The 21,111-nt window shown below is 38.2% G+C and overlaps 1 protein-coding gene across 4 annotated transcripts in view; it reads right to left on the bottom strand.

Annotated features, from left to right (window-relative positions):
- ptpn13 (protein tyrosine phosphatase non-receptor type 13) overlaps window positions 1-21,111 on the bottom strand; it is a 92,084-nt gene that overhangs the window by 32,745 nt on the left and 38,228 nt on the right. For all 4 annotated transcript variants that reach the window (XM_041810770.1, XM_041810771.1, XM_041810773.1 and 1 more), the window contains exons 8-22: window positions 16,467-16,559; window positions 14,667-14,766; window positions 13,807-14,023; window positions 12,658-12,732; window positions 12,388-12,559; window positions 11,771-11,921; window positions 11,531-11,669; window positions 10,137-10,289; window positions 9,608-9,790; window positions 9,335-9,497; window positions 6,726-7,161; window positions 4,748-4,845; window positions 4,004-4,057; window positions 2,627-2,716; window positions 2,326-2,433 (exon numbers count right to left, since the gene is read on the bottom strand). In XM_041810770.1, coding sequence (XP_041666704.1) covers window positions 2,326-2,433; window positions 2,627-2,716; window positions 4,004-4,057; window positions 4,748-4,845; window positions 6,726-7,161; window positions 9,335-9,497; window positions 9,608-9,790; window positions 10,137-10,289; window positions 11,531-11,669; window positions 11,771-11,921; window positions 12,388-12,559; window positions 12,658-12,732; window positions 13,807-14,023; window positions 14,667-14,766; window positions 16,467-16,559 — 2,232 coding nt within the window. The remainder of the gene's footprint in view (window positions 1-2,325; window positions 2,434-2,626; window positions 2,717-4,003; window positions 4,058-4,747; window positions 4,846-6,725; window positions 7,162-9,334; window positions 9,498-9,607; window positions 9,791-10,136; window positions 10,290-11,530; window positions 11,670-11,770; window positions 11,922-12,387; window positions 12,560-12,657; window positions 12,733-13,806; window positions 14,024-14,666; window positions 14,767-16,466; window positions 16,560-21,111) is intronic.

Raw genomic sequence — 21,111 nt, 5'->3', positions numbered from 1 at the left:
CAGAAAGTACAAAAAAAATTGCTTTATGCTGCACTACAGGGTTGAAGTGCATTACTAATTTTAATTAGACAACAATTTTGCTTTTTTTTTGTACAATTCAGCTTTAGGTATAATCCACCCCACTCCAGTGTGTAGCTTAAGCACAGTGTGAGGAAAAAAACATTTCAAGTCACGCTTTTAGAGTCTTTCTCTCCTACTTGAGAGTCAGGAGCTCATCACCAAATTTGTGAATTACTCCTCTAAAAAAATCTTTATCCGTCTACACTGTTAATTAGACTTTAGAGAGGGAAATCAATCCAACAATAGAGTAAAGCACTTTCCCATATTCAAAGCTGTTCAATAAGAAGCAGACAGGTTAATGAAGTTCAAGTGATTCAAGATTTTATCCCTCTGTGTCTTCATTTTGTGAAAATTACAAAGCAAATACAGGAACTTCTTTTGGGATGATCTGTTAATTTTTAAAACTGGTCAAGAACCTTTATTTCCTGGGAATCATCAGAGGACTCTCTCATGACAGGGACAGAGCCTCAGGGGACTCCTCAATGCGCTCTTCTCATATTCATACAGCTCCTCTCACGGACATGGTGCTCGCAAAACCGATCACACGCTACACTCTTCACCTAAGGAACAGACTACCAGATGACCTGAGGCTTTCTATATCAGTTAGTTCTTTTAAAGAGTCTTAAAACATTTTTTATTTACTGCCAAATTCCAACAGGTTCAAGCACTTTTTAGCACTCTATAAACAATTCTTTTCATTCAGTGAATACTTATTTCTAATTCATCTAATATTTTAATCAGCTGCAAATTAGCCTTTTTGCTATCTTTCTGAAAATTCTTAGTGAATTTTAATAATCATTTTAAGATTTTTTTAAACAAACTGTACATCTATTCCAAAAAAGTTTAGGCGCTGTATGAAATGTAAATAAAAGTAGAATGCAATGATTTTAAAATCTCATAAACCCATATCTTATTTACAATAGAACATCAACAACATATCAGATGTTTTACCATTACATGAAAATATGATCTCATTTTGAATTCGATGGCAGCAACACTTCTCAAAAAAGTTGGGATAGGGCAACAGAAGGCTGGAAAACTAAGTGATACTATTAAGAATCAGCAGTGGAAACATTTTGTAAAAAAAAAAAAAACGTATCTGGCTAATTGGAAACAGGTCGGACATGACTGGGTATAAATGAGGCATTTTAGAGAAGGTAGTGTCCCTCAGAGGTAGAGGCTCACAATCTGTGAAAAAAATGCATCAGAAAATTGCAGAAAATTGCAGAAAAATGTCCCTCAACATATTATTACAAAGTCTTAACATGTCCCACCATCTACAGTTTGTAATATCATCAAGGGACATGGCTGAAGGTCTGTATTGGATGATTGTGATATTTTGGTCCTAAGGAGGCACTGCGTTAAAATCAAGAATGATTCTGTACTGGAAATAACTGTATAGTCTCAGGAACACTTCCAGGAATCATTATCTATCAACACAGTTCACTGTGCCATCCACAAATGCAAGTTAAAGCTTATCATGCAAAGAAGAAGCCATATGTAAACATGATCCAGAAATGGTCCTAACTTCTCTAAGTCAAAGCTCATTCAAAAGGGACTGAGGCAAAATGGGAAACTGATCTGTGGTCAGATGAATCGAAATTTGAAATTCCTTTATAAACCACGGACACCCTGTCCTGTGACTAAAGAGGAGAGGAACCATCCAGCTTGTTATCATTTAACAGCTCAAAAGTCTGCATGTCTGTTGGTATCAGGTCACATTAGTGTCTCTGTCGTGGGCAGCTTACATATTTGGAAAGGCACTATCAATGCTGAAAAGTATATAGAGGTATTACAGCAACACATGTCCCCATCCAGACAACATCTGTTTCAGGGAAGGACTTGAATATTTCAGTAGGACAATGCATAACCACATCCAGAACAACAGCATGGCTTTGCAATAGAGGAGTCTTGGTGATGAACTGGCCTGCCTACAGTCAAGACTCTTTCACCGATGGAAAACATTTGGCACAACATGAAACAAATAATAAAAATATGAAAAAATTATGGGTTTCTGGGGTTAGAAAAATAAAGCATTCTATTTTTATTTACATTTTATATAGTGCCAACTTTTTTTAACTGGGGTTCTAATGAAAACATCTTTTTTTATCTTTAATTAGATGTTTTTTAATTCAAATGCCTTGTCTTTTCTTCTTGTCATGATGTTGATGTTTTTCATGTTTGCATTCTGTGGCAAGACATTGCAGCAGATAGAAAACATTTCTAAGCATTATGGGAAAAGACTGAGGCAAAATGCTGCCCTACCAGGTTTGAGGCGGCCGTCGACATCAGCAGGACCCCCAGGAGTGATGGAACTGATTATGGTACCGAGGTCCATTCGACCAGAGTTCTCTCCTCCTACAACCTGAAACCCTGGAGGACAAATACACAAACACAAACAGATGTAAACAAGTAAATATACAGTATGTGGACACATTCAAATACAAAACAACAGGGCGACACGACTGCTATCCATAAAACGTGTCAGCTCTGACAGCTGAGAAATGGCAGCAGAGATGGTGCGAAATAGAGTTGTTATTTAAGGAAAACTTATAAACCCTCTCACCCAGACCATATTTCACATCTTTCTTCAGGTGCACAGTCGTGATTTCTCTCTCCGGAGATGGTAAGGCACTGAGCTTTTTCTTGAGTGAATCTGTGCAAAACAAGGATGCAGAAGTTGTTGCATTTACTGGAACGTGTCATTTTGTTGATTTATTTTTTAGAGTGCGTATTAGTTAAACCACTTTGAGTGCATAAATCCACATAGATACTATTAATCAGGGCGGCATGAATCTGCTGCAAAAGGGCCTCTACTTTGGAAATAGACGGGTTTATCTGGGATGAAAGGGAAGGTCATGAGTTCAGTGCAAAGCATGAAGCTATTAAACAGCGGGACCTGTGCCAGATTCACAGACAGGCAGCAGAGGACAGAGACTAATTTCTGCATTACATAAGTCTGATTTAGAACACAGAAGGGATTTTTTCCTGCTTTTTATATTCAAAGTTGGCAGAGTCTCAGTCAGAAAGCAGAAAAGATCAAAGAGAAGGACTGAGATTTTGCAAAATGAGCACTGATCAGAAATTAGCTGCATTATACTGTGTAGAAAGCCTTTGTCTATTAATCAAGGAAAATAAATTACTTTCAACAGATCTTTGGCATCTAATATCACAATGTCTGTCCAACACATTTTATAAAAACAGTAAGCTTAGAAAACTTTAAATGTATTAGATACCAGCCAATCATGTTATGGAGAGTTAAACATCAAACTCCATAGCAAGGTCTCATTTGCATTTAATGGGTTAATCTAAAAAAGCAGGTGTTATGACTTAAAATGCGAATCTCTCGGAAAACGACAAAGTATACAATAATGACAGTAAGAAGAAATCACAACATTCAAACATGAATCACCATAAAAAATGTATTTCTCTATTGACAAGAGTATTTGGGAATACCATATTTCCCTGTTTATTCAAAAAATAAATTGTCACTGATTTAAGTATTAGTTGTAGTGAAACAGGAGTGTTGAAGCCACATTGTAACTTTTTCCATTGCCAGAAACAAATAACTGCTGCTTGTTCAGGATCTTTCCAAGACTGTGCTGTCCGCATATATTAGAGTTCCCACACCATCACACACTGATGGGTTATTAAAGATGACATTTTGTCATCTATCCACACACACTCTAGTTTAATACATTAACTGAGAGTCTAAATGTAGAAGACTTTGATAGGGATTAAATGTTTAACTGAGTCAAACCCCTTTGATAGGTCAAGACATGGCACCACCATACCCTTATCAAGGCTACCTTTAATGACTTCAAGAAAGTAGCAACATGCTGTTTTAGTAGGATGGTTTACTCAAAATCCAAACTGCATAGGATGCAGAGAATTTTCTTTAATGTTTTCTTTAATGATGTGTCTCTAAGTGGTTAATACATACCATTGACTGAGGCTGGGGTTGAAGGCGTGCCAGAGGAACTGTGCATACTGACACCTTGAAACAGAAAACATGAGGTCAGTTTTGACCACTTTTTTAATCAAAGTGTGTCATGCACCAAATAAGTAAAGCTAAACACAGTGGGCAAATGACTTCAAAATTTGTTGCAGGTATTAAGGTTAAACCTATTTTATACATACACAGAAACAGTTGGGACTACACTTATGTTAAAAGAAGCTCTTCTCCTGTTATGGCATAAGAAAAAAAACTATTTAAATGTATTATTAAAAAACAGAAGACAAGATCATCTTTTCTAGCCTTAAGGGAAGGGAGATTAAGATACGGTTTGTTTTATAGGTCTGAATTTATTCAGATAAAATGAGCACTCTAGACAAGAGTTGAACAATCAATAAAAATGGGTGCTTTTGAGCTACACATTAAGATAATAGCAAATGCAACAAAGACAAAAAATCAACATGAGATATTGCTAGATTTACAAGCTTACTGTTGATTTGCCACCATGTTGCCACACTGAAAATAATTCAGTGTGTTCCTCTTGTTTTAGGCTCTCCTTCAAACAAACAAGGTCTACATGCATTGTCCACTTAAATAACATGTACTCATACATGGTCTTTAATTTCATGTGGCAACTAAAAAGAAAAACACATTTCTTTTATTTTTGTTTCTGCTATCTGCTAACAGATTTTGCGCTTCATCACAGTTTGCATCATACTCCAGCATTCTTACCTACTACATATGCTTGCCCAGAGTCCTCTATGGAGGACGAGTCAGACTCTTTTTTGTGACTCCAGGCTGGGCTGCTGTGGGACACTGTGCCAAATGACCTGAAAAGGACAGAGAAAACACAGAACATTTAGCCCGATGAGTAAGGCTGTCAAACTCTTCAATGTTTAAACTTTAACTCTTCAAGGTTTAAATAAACTTAAGATCTCTAGAAATACTTTTAGCCAAACGCTGCCAAAGAGTCGAAGAGAGGGAGCAGGGGTGGTGGTTACCGACATTTCATGAGTCCTCAAAAAGATGCAGAAGTTAGATTTATTTCTCTTACAGAGAAAGACAGAGAAGAGGAGGTGACAGTAAGTTTTATTTGTAAAATTCAGGTCGTGTGCTGGAGTTTGCTTGCAATTTCTGGCAATTTAAGACAATAAAATACCCAACATAGGGTGTCTGGGTAAAAAAAAAATTGCTGGTACTTCTGATATCATGACAACCCGACAGATGAGACAGATTTTCTTTTTTTCGAGTCACATTCACTAATTCTAACCACTAATGATCCTGTGTCTTGGCTTTCTATGCACACAGAATCCTAATACTCCTATAATCCCACATCTTCTTTAAAGCTGACACGAGAGGGAGCAGCTGACACATGAAAGGGCTTGTTACTCTTTAAAAGTACACACTGGTTGGCACAATCGCACAACAGCAGAAGCACAGACACAAGGGTGCATGTGCACCCACTCACTCAGAGCCCCAGAGGCTTAATTAGAGGATGAAGGTGGAGCGCTCTGCGTCTCTGTGGTGTAAGTGGGAGCTTGTTACTGGAACTTCCTTAGTAACCTGAGTGTGTCTTCAAGTAGGCTTGGAAACTGTCGACACTACAATGTGCAGCCTTACATGTGCTTGAAATAAGACTTTAAAGGGTTAATTAAGAAAGTGAGGGAGTAAAAATATCCATGAAACATCAGAGTTGCCGTCAGGTTTATGGACGGTAAACTGATTAAAAACCGTAACAATAAACACTCACTTTGACTTGATTTAAAAGAGGCAAACAAACTTTATTAAGTCTTCAGTTTTCACTCTGGTTGTTGAACATGCTACATATACAGGAAGACATAAAGGCATGAAGAGGATCCTACAGGCATGCATACATAAGGAGATGTCACAGTGAGGCGGCTGCAGATGAACAAGCTCCTTGAGCAGTTACAGGTAAGTGCCCAGAAAGTAATTAAAGCTATGTTATTATAGATGCATGATATCGGATTTGGGCGTCCTGTCTCTCTTCAGCTGTTCTTTCAGAATTGAGGTAAAAAGCCCCAAAAATAATAATTTTTAAAAAACGCTTTCTTTGTAGTTGCAACTTTTTAACTTTTGTCAGATGCATATTGGTTAGCTGTCAGTCTTCTCTGGCTTTTAACTCTACCAGCTAAATGGAACAGACAGTTTGCAGTATCAGCAGTTTGAATGTTTGCATGTTTGGTGGGCAAGGCTTAACAGTTTGATAGATACAAGGCAGCAGATAGAGAGGTGTTTTCCCCCCCCATGTGAATTTTCATGTTGCCTGCTGCAAATCTGAAGGCTTGATTTGAACTATTTTAAGCATTAATGTAGCATATGTCAAATAAATCCCAAGTAAATAAATCTTTAAGTACTGACTAAAAATGACGTCATACTCGTTTTTCGTTTGTTATTCTCAGCTCTGTGTTCATACAGACAGAATAGTGCTTCCTTCAGCTTGTTTATGTTTCTCTCAGGTCCTTAAACATGCTTTTTACAGGTATTTTTTCTGAATGAACAAATCTGAATGGAGATCAGTCTTATAAATTACTGAACAAATGGCGTAACACTTAGAGAGGGGTGGGAAAAAGGAAAGCAGGGTGCTTTGTTTTGGTCTGAGAGAGTTGTGCTCAAGCTGCATTGGTACCTGTAAGGCGCAAATCTGTTTTTTTGTGAGGGGTTTGCACAGCATTCCCCTTCTTTTACTCACTTGTCCTGTTGTTGTAAAAGCGAGTCTGTATCTGAGCCGGCCCTCTGCTGCTGGAGCAAGTGAGAAGTCGTTTGTTTTGGTGGTGGCTGACTCATCCTGATGTGCAACTGGCCGTGGTATGACTCGGATGCTCTGTGTTCTGGTGACTCTGGCGTCTGAGTGAGGTTGTGGTGGGAGCGGCTTAAGGCTCTTGGGTTGGAAAGGACCGTGGAGACAGCTGGATTGAAACCTGGAAAGTGGAGCTCATCTTGGACCAATATGGGTCCTGACGGGGCCTTGTTGAGAGCAACTTCCGAGTATGAGATCCTCTTCAGGTGGTCTGGATTGGAGCGTGTGGATAAGCTGGGGCCCAGGCTGACTGAGCTCACAGTCCTGCCTCCTGTGTCTACACTCCGAGGGTCGATGGGATACTGCAAGTTGCTTAAAGGACTGTTCTCTGAAAAAAGAAACATGAAGACAATAATAAAGTATTTTTTATCAGTTTGTTCATAATTACTACAACATTATGAGTAAAAACCCAATAACGCAGGGAACTTCCAAAGGTTCATCATTAACTTCACTAGGCAGTCTGGAGTAATTGTTTTCTGAACAAAATCACAGGTAAGCAGTCTTTTGCTCTGGTGATATCCATCAGGGTTAATGGTCTGACAAGTCTTCCTGGCATTCATCAACTTAAAAACCTGGTTGTGACTTTGTGTCAACAATCTTGTGGGTGGGATTTGGACAAAGCTGATTATTTGATCACCTATGGAACTTTAAAATTAGCAACCAAAGCAAAGTGAAGCTGTCGTATTCTACAAGGACATAATATAGCAAATTAAATACAACAATGAGCAATTTCATAATTTTATCTAATTTATTTGGTTACTACAACAACTATGATGACTGGAATGTGGCTAAAGAGTGAGAGGAAAAACTAAATAGAGAGAAGCAGCACAAAGAGTTAACACTGGAGGAATCAAATCAACTTGAAAATATCAACAAAATGGGCAATCAAAACACTGAGGGGCCGTCCACTCAGAGACAAGATCAGGAGTATTCAGAAAGGTTTTTAACTGTATCAGGGTTTCATCCACACAGATCAGTATTTTGGGATCCCAAAAAAGCTACCTTTTGAAACTGGGTCAAACCTGTAAACGCCACCCCTACCCAAGCATGTCTTTTCTGAAGCCATCACGTCATTGCCCCCTTAACCCGCATGTGCTAACCCCATCAACAGCATAAATGGCAATGATTTTGATTTTGCAGCTGAAGCTACTGAGCTTATTAAGGCTCTTACAGCAAAATTTTATGCTCCCCTACTACCACTGTGAGCAACAAGTGGTCATGGAGAACAGCATACGCCACATGTTCTTAGATCTGCCCCAATTAGAAGGGCAGCCAGGAGAAAGTTTTGGGTGTGCTTGCTCCATAACCTTCTTCTCTGCCTGGCACATTTACTACAGCGTTTTCAGTCGTTTTTTTATTGACAGAGATATTTCTTGAAACGATGCCGTGTTTATGGAAAACTTTTTTAAAATGAGAAATAAATGGTTTTCTTCTCCATGTGGGTAAGGCCTGAGAGACTTGCAAAAAAGCCAAAATGTAATGTTAATTTGTGTACATGCAGAGTCTTAGGAGGTTAAACACTAATCAACAATTTTCTAATGATTTGCAAACTATTTTAAATGCTAACCAATCAAATGTCATGCTGTCTTCTAATGTAAAATCTCAAAGATTTCCTTTAATCCTCACTTTTCAGGTTAAACAACGAGGATTTAACTTGTTTAACAACTTAAACAAGTTAAATCCTGCCTTTCTCTTTCACCTGAAACAGACTGGTTGCATCTACTTTTGTGTCTTTGCTATGGAGATGTTTGTACATCTAAGAGCTTACATGTTCTGGACACATGTAACATGGATATCTGGTGTTCATTACTTCTGTTAAAGCTGTCATACATTGCTGTCCGTCTTATTAATATGTTAGATTGACATCCTTGTCCTGGCTTAATTTCATTCACAAAGCTATTTAAGGTCTACTTTCTTTCTGTACTTTTCTGACCTGCATTGGTAAAGAAAATGACAGAAATGTATGAGTGGGATCTTTTCTTACTGTCTGTTTTAAAAGTCAGAGCTGAACAGGGGAGAAGGTTTGCTTCTTCTTGTACTTGAAACAATTACAAAATATCGTAAACTTTATGAGCTGATCTAAGTGGAGACTTTAAAGAGGAAGCTAGATGACTTGGGGGCAGACCTATCTGTGGATGTTCTGTTTTTGATATAATTATGTTTGTGGGAATGTTTGACAAATACTATTTGTTCAAAATGTGTTATTCTGTGTTTCTTAATGTATTAAAATTATCTATCTTGTATTATTCTTATTGTCAGAAAGTTTGTCTATTATGCTGCTGCCTTTCTTTGCCAGGACACCCTTGAAAATGACATTTTATAACTCAACAAGGTTTTTCCTGTTTAAAAAATGGTTACATAAATAAAAGAAAAAACTTAGTGGCTGTCACTTTTCTAAGCCTTCCTCTCAGAGAAAAAAATAAGCCACTTCTTGAAAGCCAATGATTAACCTCTGTATGAATCTAGGCTTTAGGATTTTTACCCCACTCCTCCTTTCCTACCTAGCTCCTGTAGCTCCTGGTTGTTTTGGCGGGCCTTCATCTGTAGGTGGAACTTGTGCTGATCTGAGCAGAGCTGTAGCAGATACTGACACGTTTTGTTGCTATCTGTCTGAAACTGGTGTTTGATCCCATCTGATGTGTTCTGAAGGCAGATCTTCTTTTTCTGCAGGATGTAAAGTTAGAAATTCAAATAAAAGCAAGGACCAGCAAGGTCAATTAAAGTAAATGCATAACTATTATCTGGCAAAGAATTGTTTCTGATAAAGAACGTACTGCAAAGGAAATCTTTTTCGTCTCCCTCCAGGGGAACCTTAGCACAGCCGTCCGATTTCCATTAAGGACCTCAAAGATGAGTACCCCTTTGGAGAAGACGCCCAACATGATGCCGGTCTGGGACCTTTTCTCAGGAAGCACCCGATGGAAATGGACACCGTACTCCGTCAGCCTCTGGCTCACCTTTAAGGTCATAAATGTACAGTCTTAAAATCTCAAAAAATGAGGAGGGAATGAGTGATTCTGAGCAGATTAAACGCAAGTGCTGAACTTCTCATGCAGAGGTCAGTGACCCAGTAGCAAAGTACCGATTTTTATCCCATTGAGCACTGTCTGGTGTGTTAATTTCAATTTGGTGCAGTTAAATCTAGATAGTAGATGTTTAACTAAAGGTATGAAATGCAAATGAAGTAAAATTTCATTGACAATTATGAATACTTGACTAGACAAGGGCCTTGTCCAGTGATAATGTAAGGAAAAACAGTATGAGCAGACCATCCTCCTGAAACCATGAGTGCTGAATGCTGACCTTAAGAAACTCAAACTCTGCCTCGGACTCAGATGCTCCGTAGTAGTTGCTGTGAAGTTTGGGCAGCTCCTCCTTGATGGTCGTCTGGTTCACCTTATCCAAGACTGAAGCTGGCAAGTAGTGCTCCACTCGAAAGTAAGTCTTCCCATGGAGCTGAGGTACAGACAGTAAAATGGTTACGTTTCAGGTAATCACTTCAACTGAAATACATGAGAACATGAGAGGAGGTTTTTTTTAGGTATTTATTTAGAATGATCAAGTCTTATGAGTCTTATGAGGCCTAATCAGTATCCCTATAGAGACCCTCAGATATTTGGCAGAGACCAAGACAACTGCACATTTCTTTTTTTTAAAGGTTTATTTCTGGGGCATTTTTGGGCCTTTATTTGATAGAGGAGGATAGTGGATAGAGTCAGAAACAGCGACGAGAGTGGGGGAGAGACATGCGGTAAAGGGCCTCAGGCTGGATTCGAAGCTGGGCCGTCCGCGTACATGGGGCGCGCCTTAACCACTCGGCCAACCTGCGCCCCCCACAACTGCACATTTTTAAAAGAAGCTGGGTAAAGCTTGTGTTTATAAAAATGAGAGGTAATTAGTTTAACTGACTCATCTTGCACAAATTTAATTAACTGCACACATCCCTACTTATAACCCATGCAACTTATGACAAAGTTTGAGATCAATTTTCAAACCCAATCTGAGCAGATGAGTAGCATAATATTTCTTCTGCGGCAGCTAAGGTTATTGTTATAGACAGAGGTGGAAAAAGTATGACTATTGTACTCAAGTAAAAGTACAGTTAAAATTTAGGAAAAAGGAAAAAGGAAAATTACAGGTCTATAAATCTACTCAAGTTAGAGTAAAATGTAGCTAATTAAAAGTTAATTTAAACTCATAGTTAAAATTAACACTTTAAAAATGTCCTTTAGGAGCACCTTAAATCACAGGCAGGAACCCTATCTCACTGGATAACTTCACTTATGGTGCAAATGTGTCTAAAATCACAAAACAACAACAATCCACCAAAAAAACACATACGAGCTAACAATGGTGGATCAACACTGTAGCTCCATCACTGTAGACCATTTTACTCAGAACAGAGTTAAACTGACCCTTTGTTAAAATCTACTCAGAAATGTTTAATCCTGAGATATCAAGACTTCAGTTTTTAATGTTAATGGATGTGATGTGGAATAATTCTCTCTCTATGTGCTACTGTGGAGTCGACAGAGTTGCAAAAAGTACAAGAGTATAGTACCTCAGCAAAAGTTGTGTTTCCACTTTCAGGTGTGCGTCAGAACCCAGATTTGAAATATCTTGTTTTTCCACACACATTTCAAATCAGTGTGACCTTTACACTTCTCCCTTACATAGACCTTAAAGAAAACAGATACCTCAGGTTGGTAATCGCTGAATTCAGCCTGCAGAGCAAGTGAAGCCAGCAGCATGGCATTGTCTGTGTCACAGCGCGTCCTTTCCTCCAAAATATCCTTCCTCGTCTGTAGGTAGTACTGATGTTTGGTCATAGCGTGCCTTTAACACACAGAAAATCAGTTTTTAAAATATCTTAAACAGGACATACTACCATTGTCTTTTCATGATTTAATGGTGTAATTACATCCTTGCACACATACTGTATGAGGTTGACGTCATCGAGGAAGAATTTGATGCGTAAGAAAAGATTAAAAGGCACATCCAGTTTCTTCTTCTTAGGATCCTCCTTCCATCCCTCTGGGGCCACTTTCGAGAGTTTGGCATCGGGATCAACGAAGAAAAACTCATTATCTGTGTGTAGGATTGTTACAGGGAGGGGATCAGGGAGGTTGAGAAGTGTCAGAATGAGAAGGAATTAATCAGTCTGCTTGCCGACACATAGACTTTGCATCTTTAATGAGATAGTAGGTGTAGAAAATGAGTTTATATGGAAATACCATTAACCTCTGCACTAAAAACTCACTGAAACTCATCGTATATGCTTGACATGTAATCTCAAAGTTTTATAACTTGCATTTAAAAGGGAAAATTTTATCTTAAATAAATTACATGCTGCTTCTAAAGTCACCACTGGATTCTTGAGAAGTTTTCTAATCTAAAATAAGTTATCTAAGGTCAACATGAATATGTGGCTGAACTAACAAAGAATTTTGACAATTACTGTAAGATATGAAAAGCAAAAAAAAAAAAACCTCCACACTGATATGCTAGATGTTCCTGACACATCACAGACACACAGAGAAGAAACAAACAGTACCTCTGAGGTATGCGAGGCTGAAGAGATGGTGCTCCACAAGCCCGATGTGAGCGACCACCATGTCAAGAACGTCTTTACACACTGCCTTAATGTCACAGCTCAGCTCCAGCTTTTGGCTGTTCAGCAGAACTACACCAACCTTTCTCTGCACCTCCTCCATCTTCCCACGTTTCTGGTTATAAAGAGAGAAAAAAAGGTCAAATGTATAATGAATGGGACATAAAGTACTTTTTAGATACATTTGTGCACTAGCATTAATCCCATCTTTACCATTATTGAAGAGGGGACAGTTAAGGCAACAGGAGGTTCACTGGCCATCTTCACAAACTCAGGCCCGTGGAAGTTCTGTTGGGGGTGTACAGATTAAAAAAAAAGATAATTTGAGACAGATTTCTTCTTGACTAGAAATACATGCTTTTTTAAACTTGGGACTCATTTTTTTTATATTTTAGCATGATCCCAAATTTAGGGTTACTGTGACTCAATAGGTAAAGTTGGTCATGTGGCAATACATTTAACCCTATTTGCGACCACTGCTGTGTCAGCAGCGTGTAAATTTGTTTGGATGCCTATGAATGGAATTGGTAAATACTGATGGCCTATCTTTGTAGCAGCCTTCACAATCAGTGTGTGAACATGATGTGAATGGGTATGTGTGACCTGATTCTATAGATCCTGGAAACTGTATCATTTTAAAACAACTGGTATCTAAACTATCGAAAAAATCAATGTAACAACATTTTTGATGACCTTTCTTTAAGGAAGTAGCAGCCATTATCATGAACCCCATGACAACAGCTCATGGGATTATGTGTGACGCACACTTCCCTGTTTGTTTTCTAGTGTAATTAGCTCTCATCAGAAGTGGAAGAGCAAGATTCCTTTGCTTTAAGTTGAAGGTTTTTCTAGTAATGAATGGAAACCCTCACATCCAAACTCAAATTACTGTAGAATTACCCATAAACACACTGCAGTGATCAGGCCTGGCCTGTCAGCGTATAATTCACTAAACAGGACTATAACTGATATACAACACTGAAGGTTTACAGCCAGCATCAGCAGAATTGTTGCCATGTTTACCACATCTGTTAACACAATTTCAGTTTGTGATAGTTGGTGTCATAAATCACCCCGTACCCAAAAAATCCCACATGTCCCACAGTCCCATTCATCGGTAATCATCATTGGGAATCTGACATCAATTATGTTTCCAAGTCAGCATTTTTGTGTATACAGAGAATCCAAGGAGCACAGCATCAACAAAAGAGCTGCCAGTGAGATAAAACAGTATAATCCTGATCAAATATTGTGATGTAAACTGGAAGACTTGGATACATAGAGAAATTTCGAAATTTTGAATTCTTTGAGATTACTGTTTGGAAAAGGATGAAGGTGATTAAAATATGAGGAATAAAGCACCTTGGGTTTGCGAAGTGGTACAGAGGAGGGGTATAGTGGGTCTCGGAGGTCAAGCATGGAAGTGCGAGGTGGGGCCAGAGGGTCGTCTGTGGGGTAGAGGTTTGCCCTGGACAGCCTGTTGGCCAGGTGAGCCTGCAGTCGCTGCACCTCCTCCTCCTGCTTCTGGAGGAGCAGCTCTGCTCCAACCAGGCCTTCATCAGCTGCACCCTCATACTGCCTACAGGGAGAAAGGGAAACAATACTTTTCTATGTCTTTTTAACCCTGTTTTATTGCTTTTATCTATACAAGTAGGGACACAATGACATATGTCTAACACAATGTGCACACACAAAGACATAAAACAGAAGGTGTTGTGTGTTTTCTTTGAGCATCAGGGGAAAACAAGCGCTCTGTGCTGTGGGATGGACAGAAAACACAGTTTTCTGTTAGCAGACATAGTAACAGCAGCAGGCAGTCCTCTGTAATGCCAGAGATTAGAGAGATAGAGATTGCTGAATGTGGATGTCACGTTAGATGACCTCACTAGGGAAGCATGGGGCTGACCCTGCTGCGCCACACCAGCTGTGTGTGGTCCAGAGGAGCGAACAGGACAGTAGCTTTACAGTTCTGCAAGGGGCATGTACTAAAAGAATCCTCCAGGAAACAAAGGCACAAACCAATACATGCTTGCATCACTGATGTTTCACAACATCCTGAGTTCATAGGTACAAAGATGTGTGTTAGAAAGGAGTTCATCATACTGAAGTAAGCTTACAGTATGAATACAAATGCTTAAGGATGACAATAGCTTTCCTAAGGCTGCTTGGGGATAAAACGTTACACTGGCACTTACTTTATATTCTGCATATTTGAGTTTTACCTTAGTCTGTGTGCGCTGTGACTCGTCAATGACAAAGCATCATGCTCAGAGGGAAGAGCCAGCTGAGAGCCAAACCTCCTGACCTCGCCCGGTTTCTTAGCTGGGAAAGAAATGGAATTACTAACAAAAAACATACACAAAGGAGTATAGTCTGCTTTCACATGCATTTAAAAACACACCCACACTGTGGTGCCAATGTACCTGCATGAACATGTGTTGAAAAGCAGGACTAGTTAGTGAATAGGTAAATCAGGTCAAACCAACACACAGCTTTGTTGTCCTGAGTTAAAATTGTGAACAAACAATGTGTTAAACCTTACTAAAATAAACCAAGACACTTTTACCTTTGTGTAAGAACTTATTGGAACATGTTTGACACATTTCTGACAGTATGGCAAACTCTCCACATCTGTCTAAGATCAACATCTGCACTAGTGAAGCCCATGACAGTCTTTATGAGGACTAAAGGTGTTAGGTGATTCTAAATAAATACTTTTAGGACTTTGCTAGCTGTGCCCTAATTGTAATTATAAGTTTGAGAATAACTGATCAGATAATGTGTCGGGATGGAATCACATGGTATTTTATAATGAATATTACAATATACATCAATATAATAATGTACTATACAATATCAAATGATATGACACAAAATGTCAGAGCACAGTATAAAGACAAAATCACAATATAAGAATCTGATAATCATTTTTGAAACAACTCAAAATTTGACCCAAGTCATAATATGATGTAATGTGATGCAATTCAACTGGACATGTTGGTAAAACATTTATGATAAGAGAGGATGCAATACAATTAAATGGAATACAATAGGATACAATACATTAGAATTCAATATAATATGAATGGACATGTTTGGAAACGATACAATATGATGTTTGGCATAAAGAATTTGATAATAATGTTTGTCGCACAAGCCAGGATGGCAATATGTTGCTGTATCAATACTTTGTCATGACCCCAATTCTTTAAATTTATTCTTAAACAAAAAATAAATATATGTACAATTCACATAAAACAGCTTATATGAGTGTTTAAATAACACAGTAACTGAGGCATTAAACACAGACTGACAGAGGTGGTAGTGATAATCTGTAACTCAACTCTTGGAGATTAGATCTGATCTGATGAGTTTTTTTCAATACTGGAGCCAGAGATTTGTTTACCACTTGAAACTGTAATCCAGCCAGTTTCCCACACTGCTTTGATACTGTCTGTTGTATGTAGTCTTGTGCAATCTCTCAATGCTAAGAGCATGACCTAGTTCCATTACACACCTAGAAAGTGACTGAGATACACTGACGTGGCATTTACCTGGAATAAACATAAGATTCTTTCCACTTCAAAAATTTGGAGTAAGGGATATTTTGTTTGTGTGATTATTCTGTCTGTGATTATTTCAAACAGAACAGCAGGATATTCACTGTGAGCGGTAAAACTACTGCTGTTTTTCTTGTTAAATGATCTGCTCATTGTTCCGGGTATAAATCAGATCTTTAGTGAATGGATAAAAAGAAAACCGGCAGGAATAGAACTGAAAACCATGCAGTCCTGGTGTTTTATTTAGTGTACTTTAATAGGCGTTTTATACTACACAGGAAGGATTCGCTCCTTGGGGTTTTAAATTTTACCTCAGTTGCACGCACCAAGATAAGTTATGTTTGTGCAGCATCTGCACCTGTTGCTAAAGTGTAACACACACACAAATCACACATATGCCATAAAAGCCTCAACGAACGGGATAACAGCAATGATAGATATTCCCTCAGATGCATCGTGTACCTTGTCTGTAGTCTGGATCAGAGGAGGTCACTGAGGGGCTTTCGCTAGATGAGCTGTAGTCACTGTGGTACCTGTGGTGGGTGTGGACCGGATCTGGGGAAAAAGAAAGACCATTAGACCATCTTTTCAAATAACATCTTAATATAAATCATGCAGGCATAATGTATACAACATCATGTATTTTTTGTGTGATGAAAAAATGCTTACAACCAAAACCATCATGCACAGAAGACACATTCTAAATGGTTAAATATGGGGATGCAACAACACCTCACAATAGAATTAAAACCAAATCATACATGAAAAATTCATATCAATAAATATACTTTACTATAACCTGCAGATGTCAAAATCTGCTTTTTGCTTGGTTTGTTTTTGGATGTGGTTTTTAGCTTGCTTTAATATCTTTTGTTTAACTACATAGTATGTACTTAAAGTAATAGTACTAAACAATATGTTTGATAAAGAAAATGATACAAACGTTTTGGTAGGGGCTCCATATCAGACAAATTAAAAAATAATCCTAATATGAACCATGTTTGCCCGAATATTACGATATTTTCCCTTTAAACCCTAAAAAAGTGGGGTCATATTCATATGAGAAGTCTAGACTAGTGGTTCTCAACTGGTGGGTGGAAACCCAAAAGTGGGTAGCAGGGCTGTTTTGAGTGGGAGATGAATGTGTGCCAGGGAAAACATAGTCTGCAATGTACCTTAGTCCAAAGTGGATATACTGTACATCCATACAATTTCTTTTACTCTATTTTCTCTATAATAAAAAGTAGTTCAGTCACGACCACTTCATCAGGAAACACAAATGATTTGCTGCTATAAATATTTCTTTATTAGCTGCTATTAATCCGCACTTATTGCTGTTATTTGTGTTTGGCAGTGGGGCTGTTCTGGGATCCCCCTGCCCCCACGTGTCTGTTGGCAAGCATTTTACAGGAACAGCACACGCTCAATGCTCTTCTTATGTCGATAAGGGAAGTTGAAGGCAGGGAGAGAAGCCGCACCCAGAGCAAAGCAGACATCATGACACAGAAGCAGAATGAAGGAGGAGCTGGGGTGGAGGAGGGTTGCAAGAGCAGTTTGTAACTTGCAATAGTGCAGCCAGGCAAGAGCAGTTGAAATATGGCAGTATGAAAGAGATCAGCCAACGGCAGGCTTGAGGAAATCAGCTGTCAGCTGATGAGAGCTTGCGTTAGACGAGCTGATCTCAACGCTTGTCAGTGCTTGACTCCTGCCTGAACCAGTGTTTTATCTTCTGTTTTTTGCTTGTTTTCTTAAGATCCTGACTCATAAATCTCATTACTTTTGGTATTACAAAGCTGGTTTTACCAAAATAATTTCCCCAGACCTCTAGAAGACAGCCTAAAGAGTAGAATGAAATGTAAAATAAAATATATGCAGGCATATTTCAAATGTAGTCTATGTATTTAGATAAAAATATTATTTAGCTTTGGTCCAATTTTTCTTGACATTTAACCCTTACAGTTTTAGTCTAGTTTAGCCAATAAAAATCCAAAAACATTTTAGTCCAGTTGTAGTCATTAAGAAGTCCTTACATTTTAGTCTTTGCTTTTGTCACAATGTTTATTCTCTTAGAAGTATTTCAATCAGCCAAACTGTAAAAACAATATAAATATAAAACATTCATTATAAATGCACTGTCAGCGCTTAAACTCATTTAAAATGCACTGATTTCTCTTCCATCTAAGGTCCAATTCAAGAGGTTAACATTTTTTTAATTTGGGTAGTAATTATCTCTCTGTAAGGAAGTGGTGGTGGGTTCTGAGGGTAGATAAGGTTGGAACCTATGGCCTAGAGTTTTAAATGCAAATATTAATTCACAATAGACAGCGCTGCTTCTCTGTGTAGGGAGTGTAAGTAAAAGCTGAAAAGGCAGGGGGAGACACCAGGAGGAGAAACACAAGGGAGATCAACCGCAACACAGTGGCCCCCAAGTTGGGCAAGTTCACCGACATCCAAGGTTATGATGCAAATTTTAAGATAGCGATGATCAATGCAGCATTGTTTAAATAAACAACTAATCACCAACAACTAAGATAACTAAGATAAAAGCAACTAAGATAAAAAAATTTAGCAGATGAGCAGCATCTGTTCTTAACCGGAAATACAAGGAACGCAACAGAATCATGTGTGAAACTTTTCAAATAGGAATTTAATATGTGACAATTTAATCTAAAATGCAGTGAAAACATGTTTTTATTTAACAGGTGTTAATAAAAGTGATCTTTTTATTTAATATGTCTGCTTATTTTTTCAAATAAATGATTTCTTCCTAAAAACAAGATTGTTCTTCAAAATGTTCAATTTTTCTTAGAATTAAAGGTAATTCTCTACCCAAGCTATGTGGTATAAAGAAAATATAAGAAAAAGTAACCTGCAATTTTTGTCTGAGATAAAAGAATTAACTTAATCAGAAATGGTCTAATTGAATTTCTTTATAAATATTTACAAAGGTGGAGAATCCCGAGTGTATCATTACATTCCTTGTTATACTGACTGTGGAGAGTGTTTGGATTAAACATGTTCCCTTTTTCATGTAAAATGACCAAAAAAATGTTATTTCGCTACAGGTAGTACAAAATGCTTTACACTGTGTTTACAAGACTCTTCCTCATCCTTCTGAGACCAATAGTGACCCCAAACCAGTAGACCGAGGAACACAAAGCAGGTTTTAGTCATGCTGTTGGTAAACAACCCAAATAAAAGACATGTGGAACGCACTGAAAAGCTGCTTTAGCACACAGGCATGCCTCCAGTCAGGTTAGCAGAGGATATAATGTTCTAAACAGAAGCTCACCACAATTATTTGCCTTTCTCCAATCATTGCTTGGTAAACTCAGTAATATACTGAATCACTGGTACAATAGGAAAACAATAGAATAATACTTGAAACAATGTAAACCAAAGCCTGATGTGTCATGTGTTTCACTGAACTTGAAAGTCCTGCTCTTCAGTATCAGCTACATAGCTCGAATGAGTAGCATTCCCCAACTATTGCTCAGAGACTTTAGTTGAAGAGTTTCCCAGTGCAACAGACTCCTCTTTGTGAGGATGTCTGCCTCATGAATGCATCACAAGTAAAAAGCATTGTGTTTCAGCAAGAATTTAATCTAACTTGGAGGGCAGAAGCCTGAAAATAGTTTTCCAAAAAAGCTTTTTCTCTTCTGCTTAGAAACGAGTAAAAAAAAAGGGGACTTCAACTGGAAACGTGCTCTGTCCTTTACTATACATTACAGTAGGTTGCAATATGTGCAGTAATGATGCATCAGGGACCTACGAGGTGACAAAAAGGGATGAGAAGACAATGCAGAGGAGGAAAAAAGCTAGTCCCTTTTTGCCATCAGAACTGAAATCCAACTTAATAAACCTAATTATATAACACTGTACTTTAGAGCTTCATCTGTAACTTTTATGTGAACATGATGAACATGTAAGGAGGAAGTACTGTCTTGTTACAGAATTCCAAGTTTGAAGTTTCAAGTGTCCTCCGTGAATGTCAGATTTGACATGAGGGTGAATCAGCAAGTTGTGAGAATAACTGTTAAACTGGGGACAATGCTTGAAAACTGAGCCAAATATTGATCATCTCCCATTCTAATTTGATGACTAAAAAACAGCAACTTTACTTACAGGTAACCGAAGTGTCAAGATTTTTGAGGCAGCAAACTATGAGATGGTCTCAATTAAAGACCAAGAAAAAAAACACTTTTCTTGTTGCTGTTACCTTTTTACACAAGTAACAACATTAGGGATTATAGAAGTGTCACCAAGTGTTTAATAGATGGTGCTAAATTATTGCAAGATGAAGTCTAAACAAAGCAGCAACCTGCAGTGGTTAAACATGAAGCAAGTGTTGAAGTGAGGGGAAAAAAAGGCATTTTCTGAGTACCCACTTGAGCCAGTGAATCTCTGTTGAGTGCCAAATTAAAATGCCCACCATCCCATCACAGCATAAATATGCATGTTTAGAGCCTGGTTCAAACACGGTGATGGTCTATAAAGATCATTTCTTCACTGGTTAAAACTGTGTGGGGTTTAATCTTTTATAATTCATCAGTTTTGAGGACGCTGAGGCTTACAGCCATTTTCAGACTGGGCGCATGTCAGCTGTGTGACGGCTCATGTTCCCCTTGCAAAAAATGGTGTGCATTTTCACCATATCGGTATCATAAAATGATATTACGTCACAAAGCATGTGAGACTATGTGGCAGTTTCGATATACTAAAATGTTATTAATTTTTGAGTTTTTGAAAAATACAGAACCAGGTCTTTTCCAACCCCCATTTCAATCTCCATCCCTAATCCTGGTGCACATTTGGTGCTTGTCCTTGCCCACTTTCTCACGATATTTCCACTGTATTATTTCTATATTTCTCACTAAATGGATGAATGTTTTTTTTCACAAGAATTTGTGCCATTTACTGTAGAATAAGCTGTTAATCAGTAGACAAATAGATGTTATAAATGATTTATTTTATGCCTTATTATGGTGAGTTCTTGCCTGGATGTTGTCGGTCTTGAAAGCATTCAAGAAACAGTGGAAATTTAGCCGTTTCTATATCTTGGCTGTGATAAATTCTACTAATATGGACATAAACATCTGCTAAGGCC

The sequence above is a fragment of the Cheilinus undulatus genome, linkage group 17 (assembly GCF_018320785.1).
Source record: "Cheilinus undulatus linkage group 17, ASM1832078v1, whole genome shotgun sequence".
NCBI lineage: Eukaryota > Metazoa > Chordata > Actinopteri > Labriformes > Labridae > Cheilinus > Cheilinus undulatus.
The sequence above is the reverse complement of the archived record's forward strand: the minus strand, read 5'-3'. Positions and strand labels throughout refer to the sequence as shown.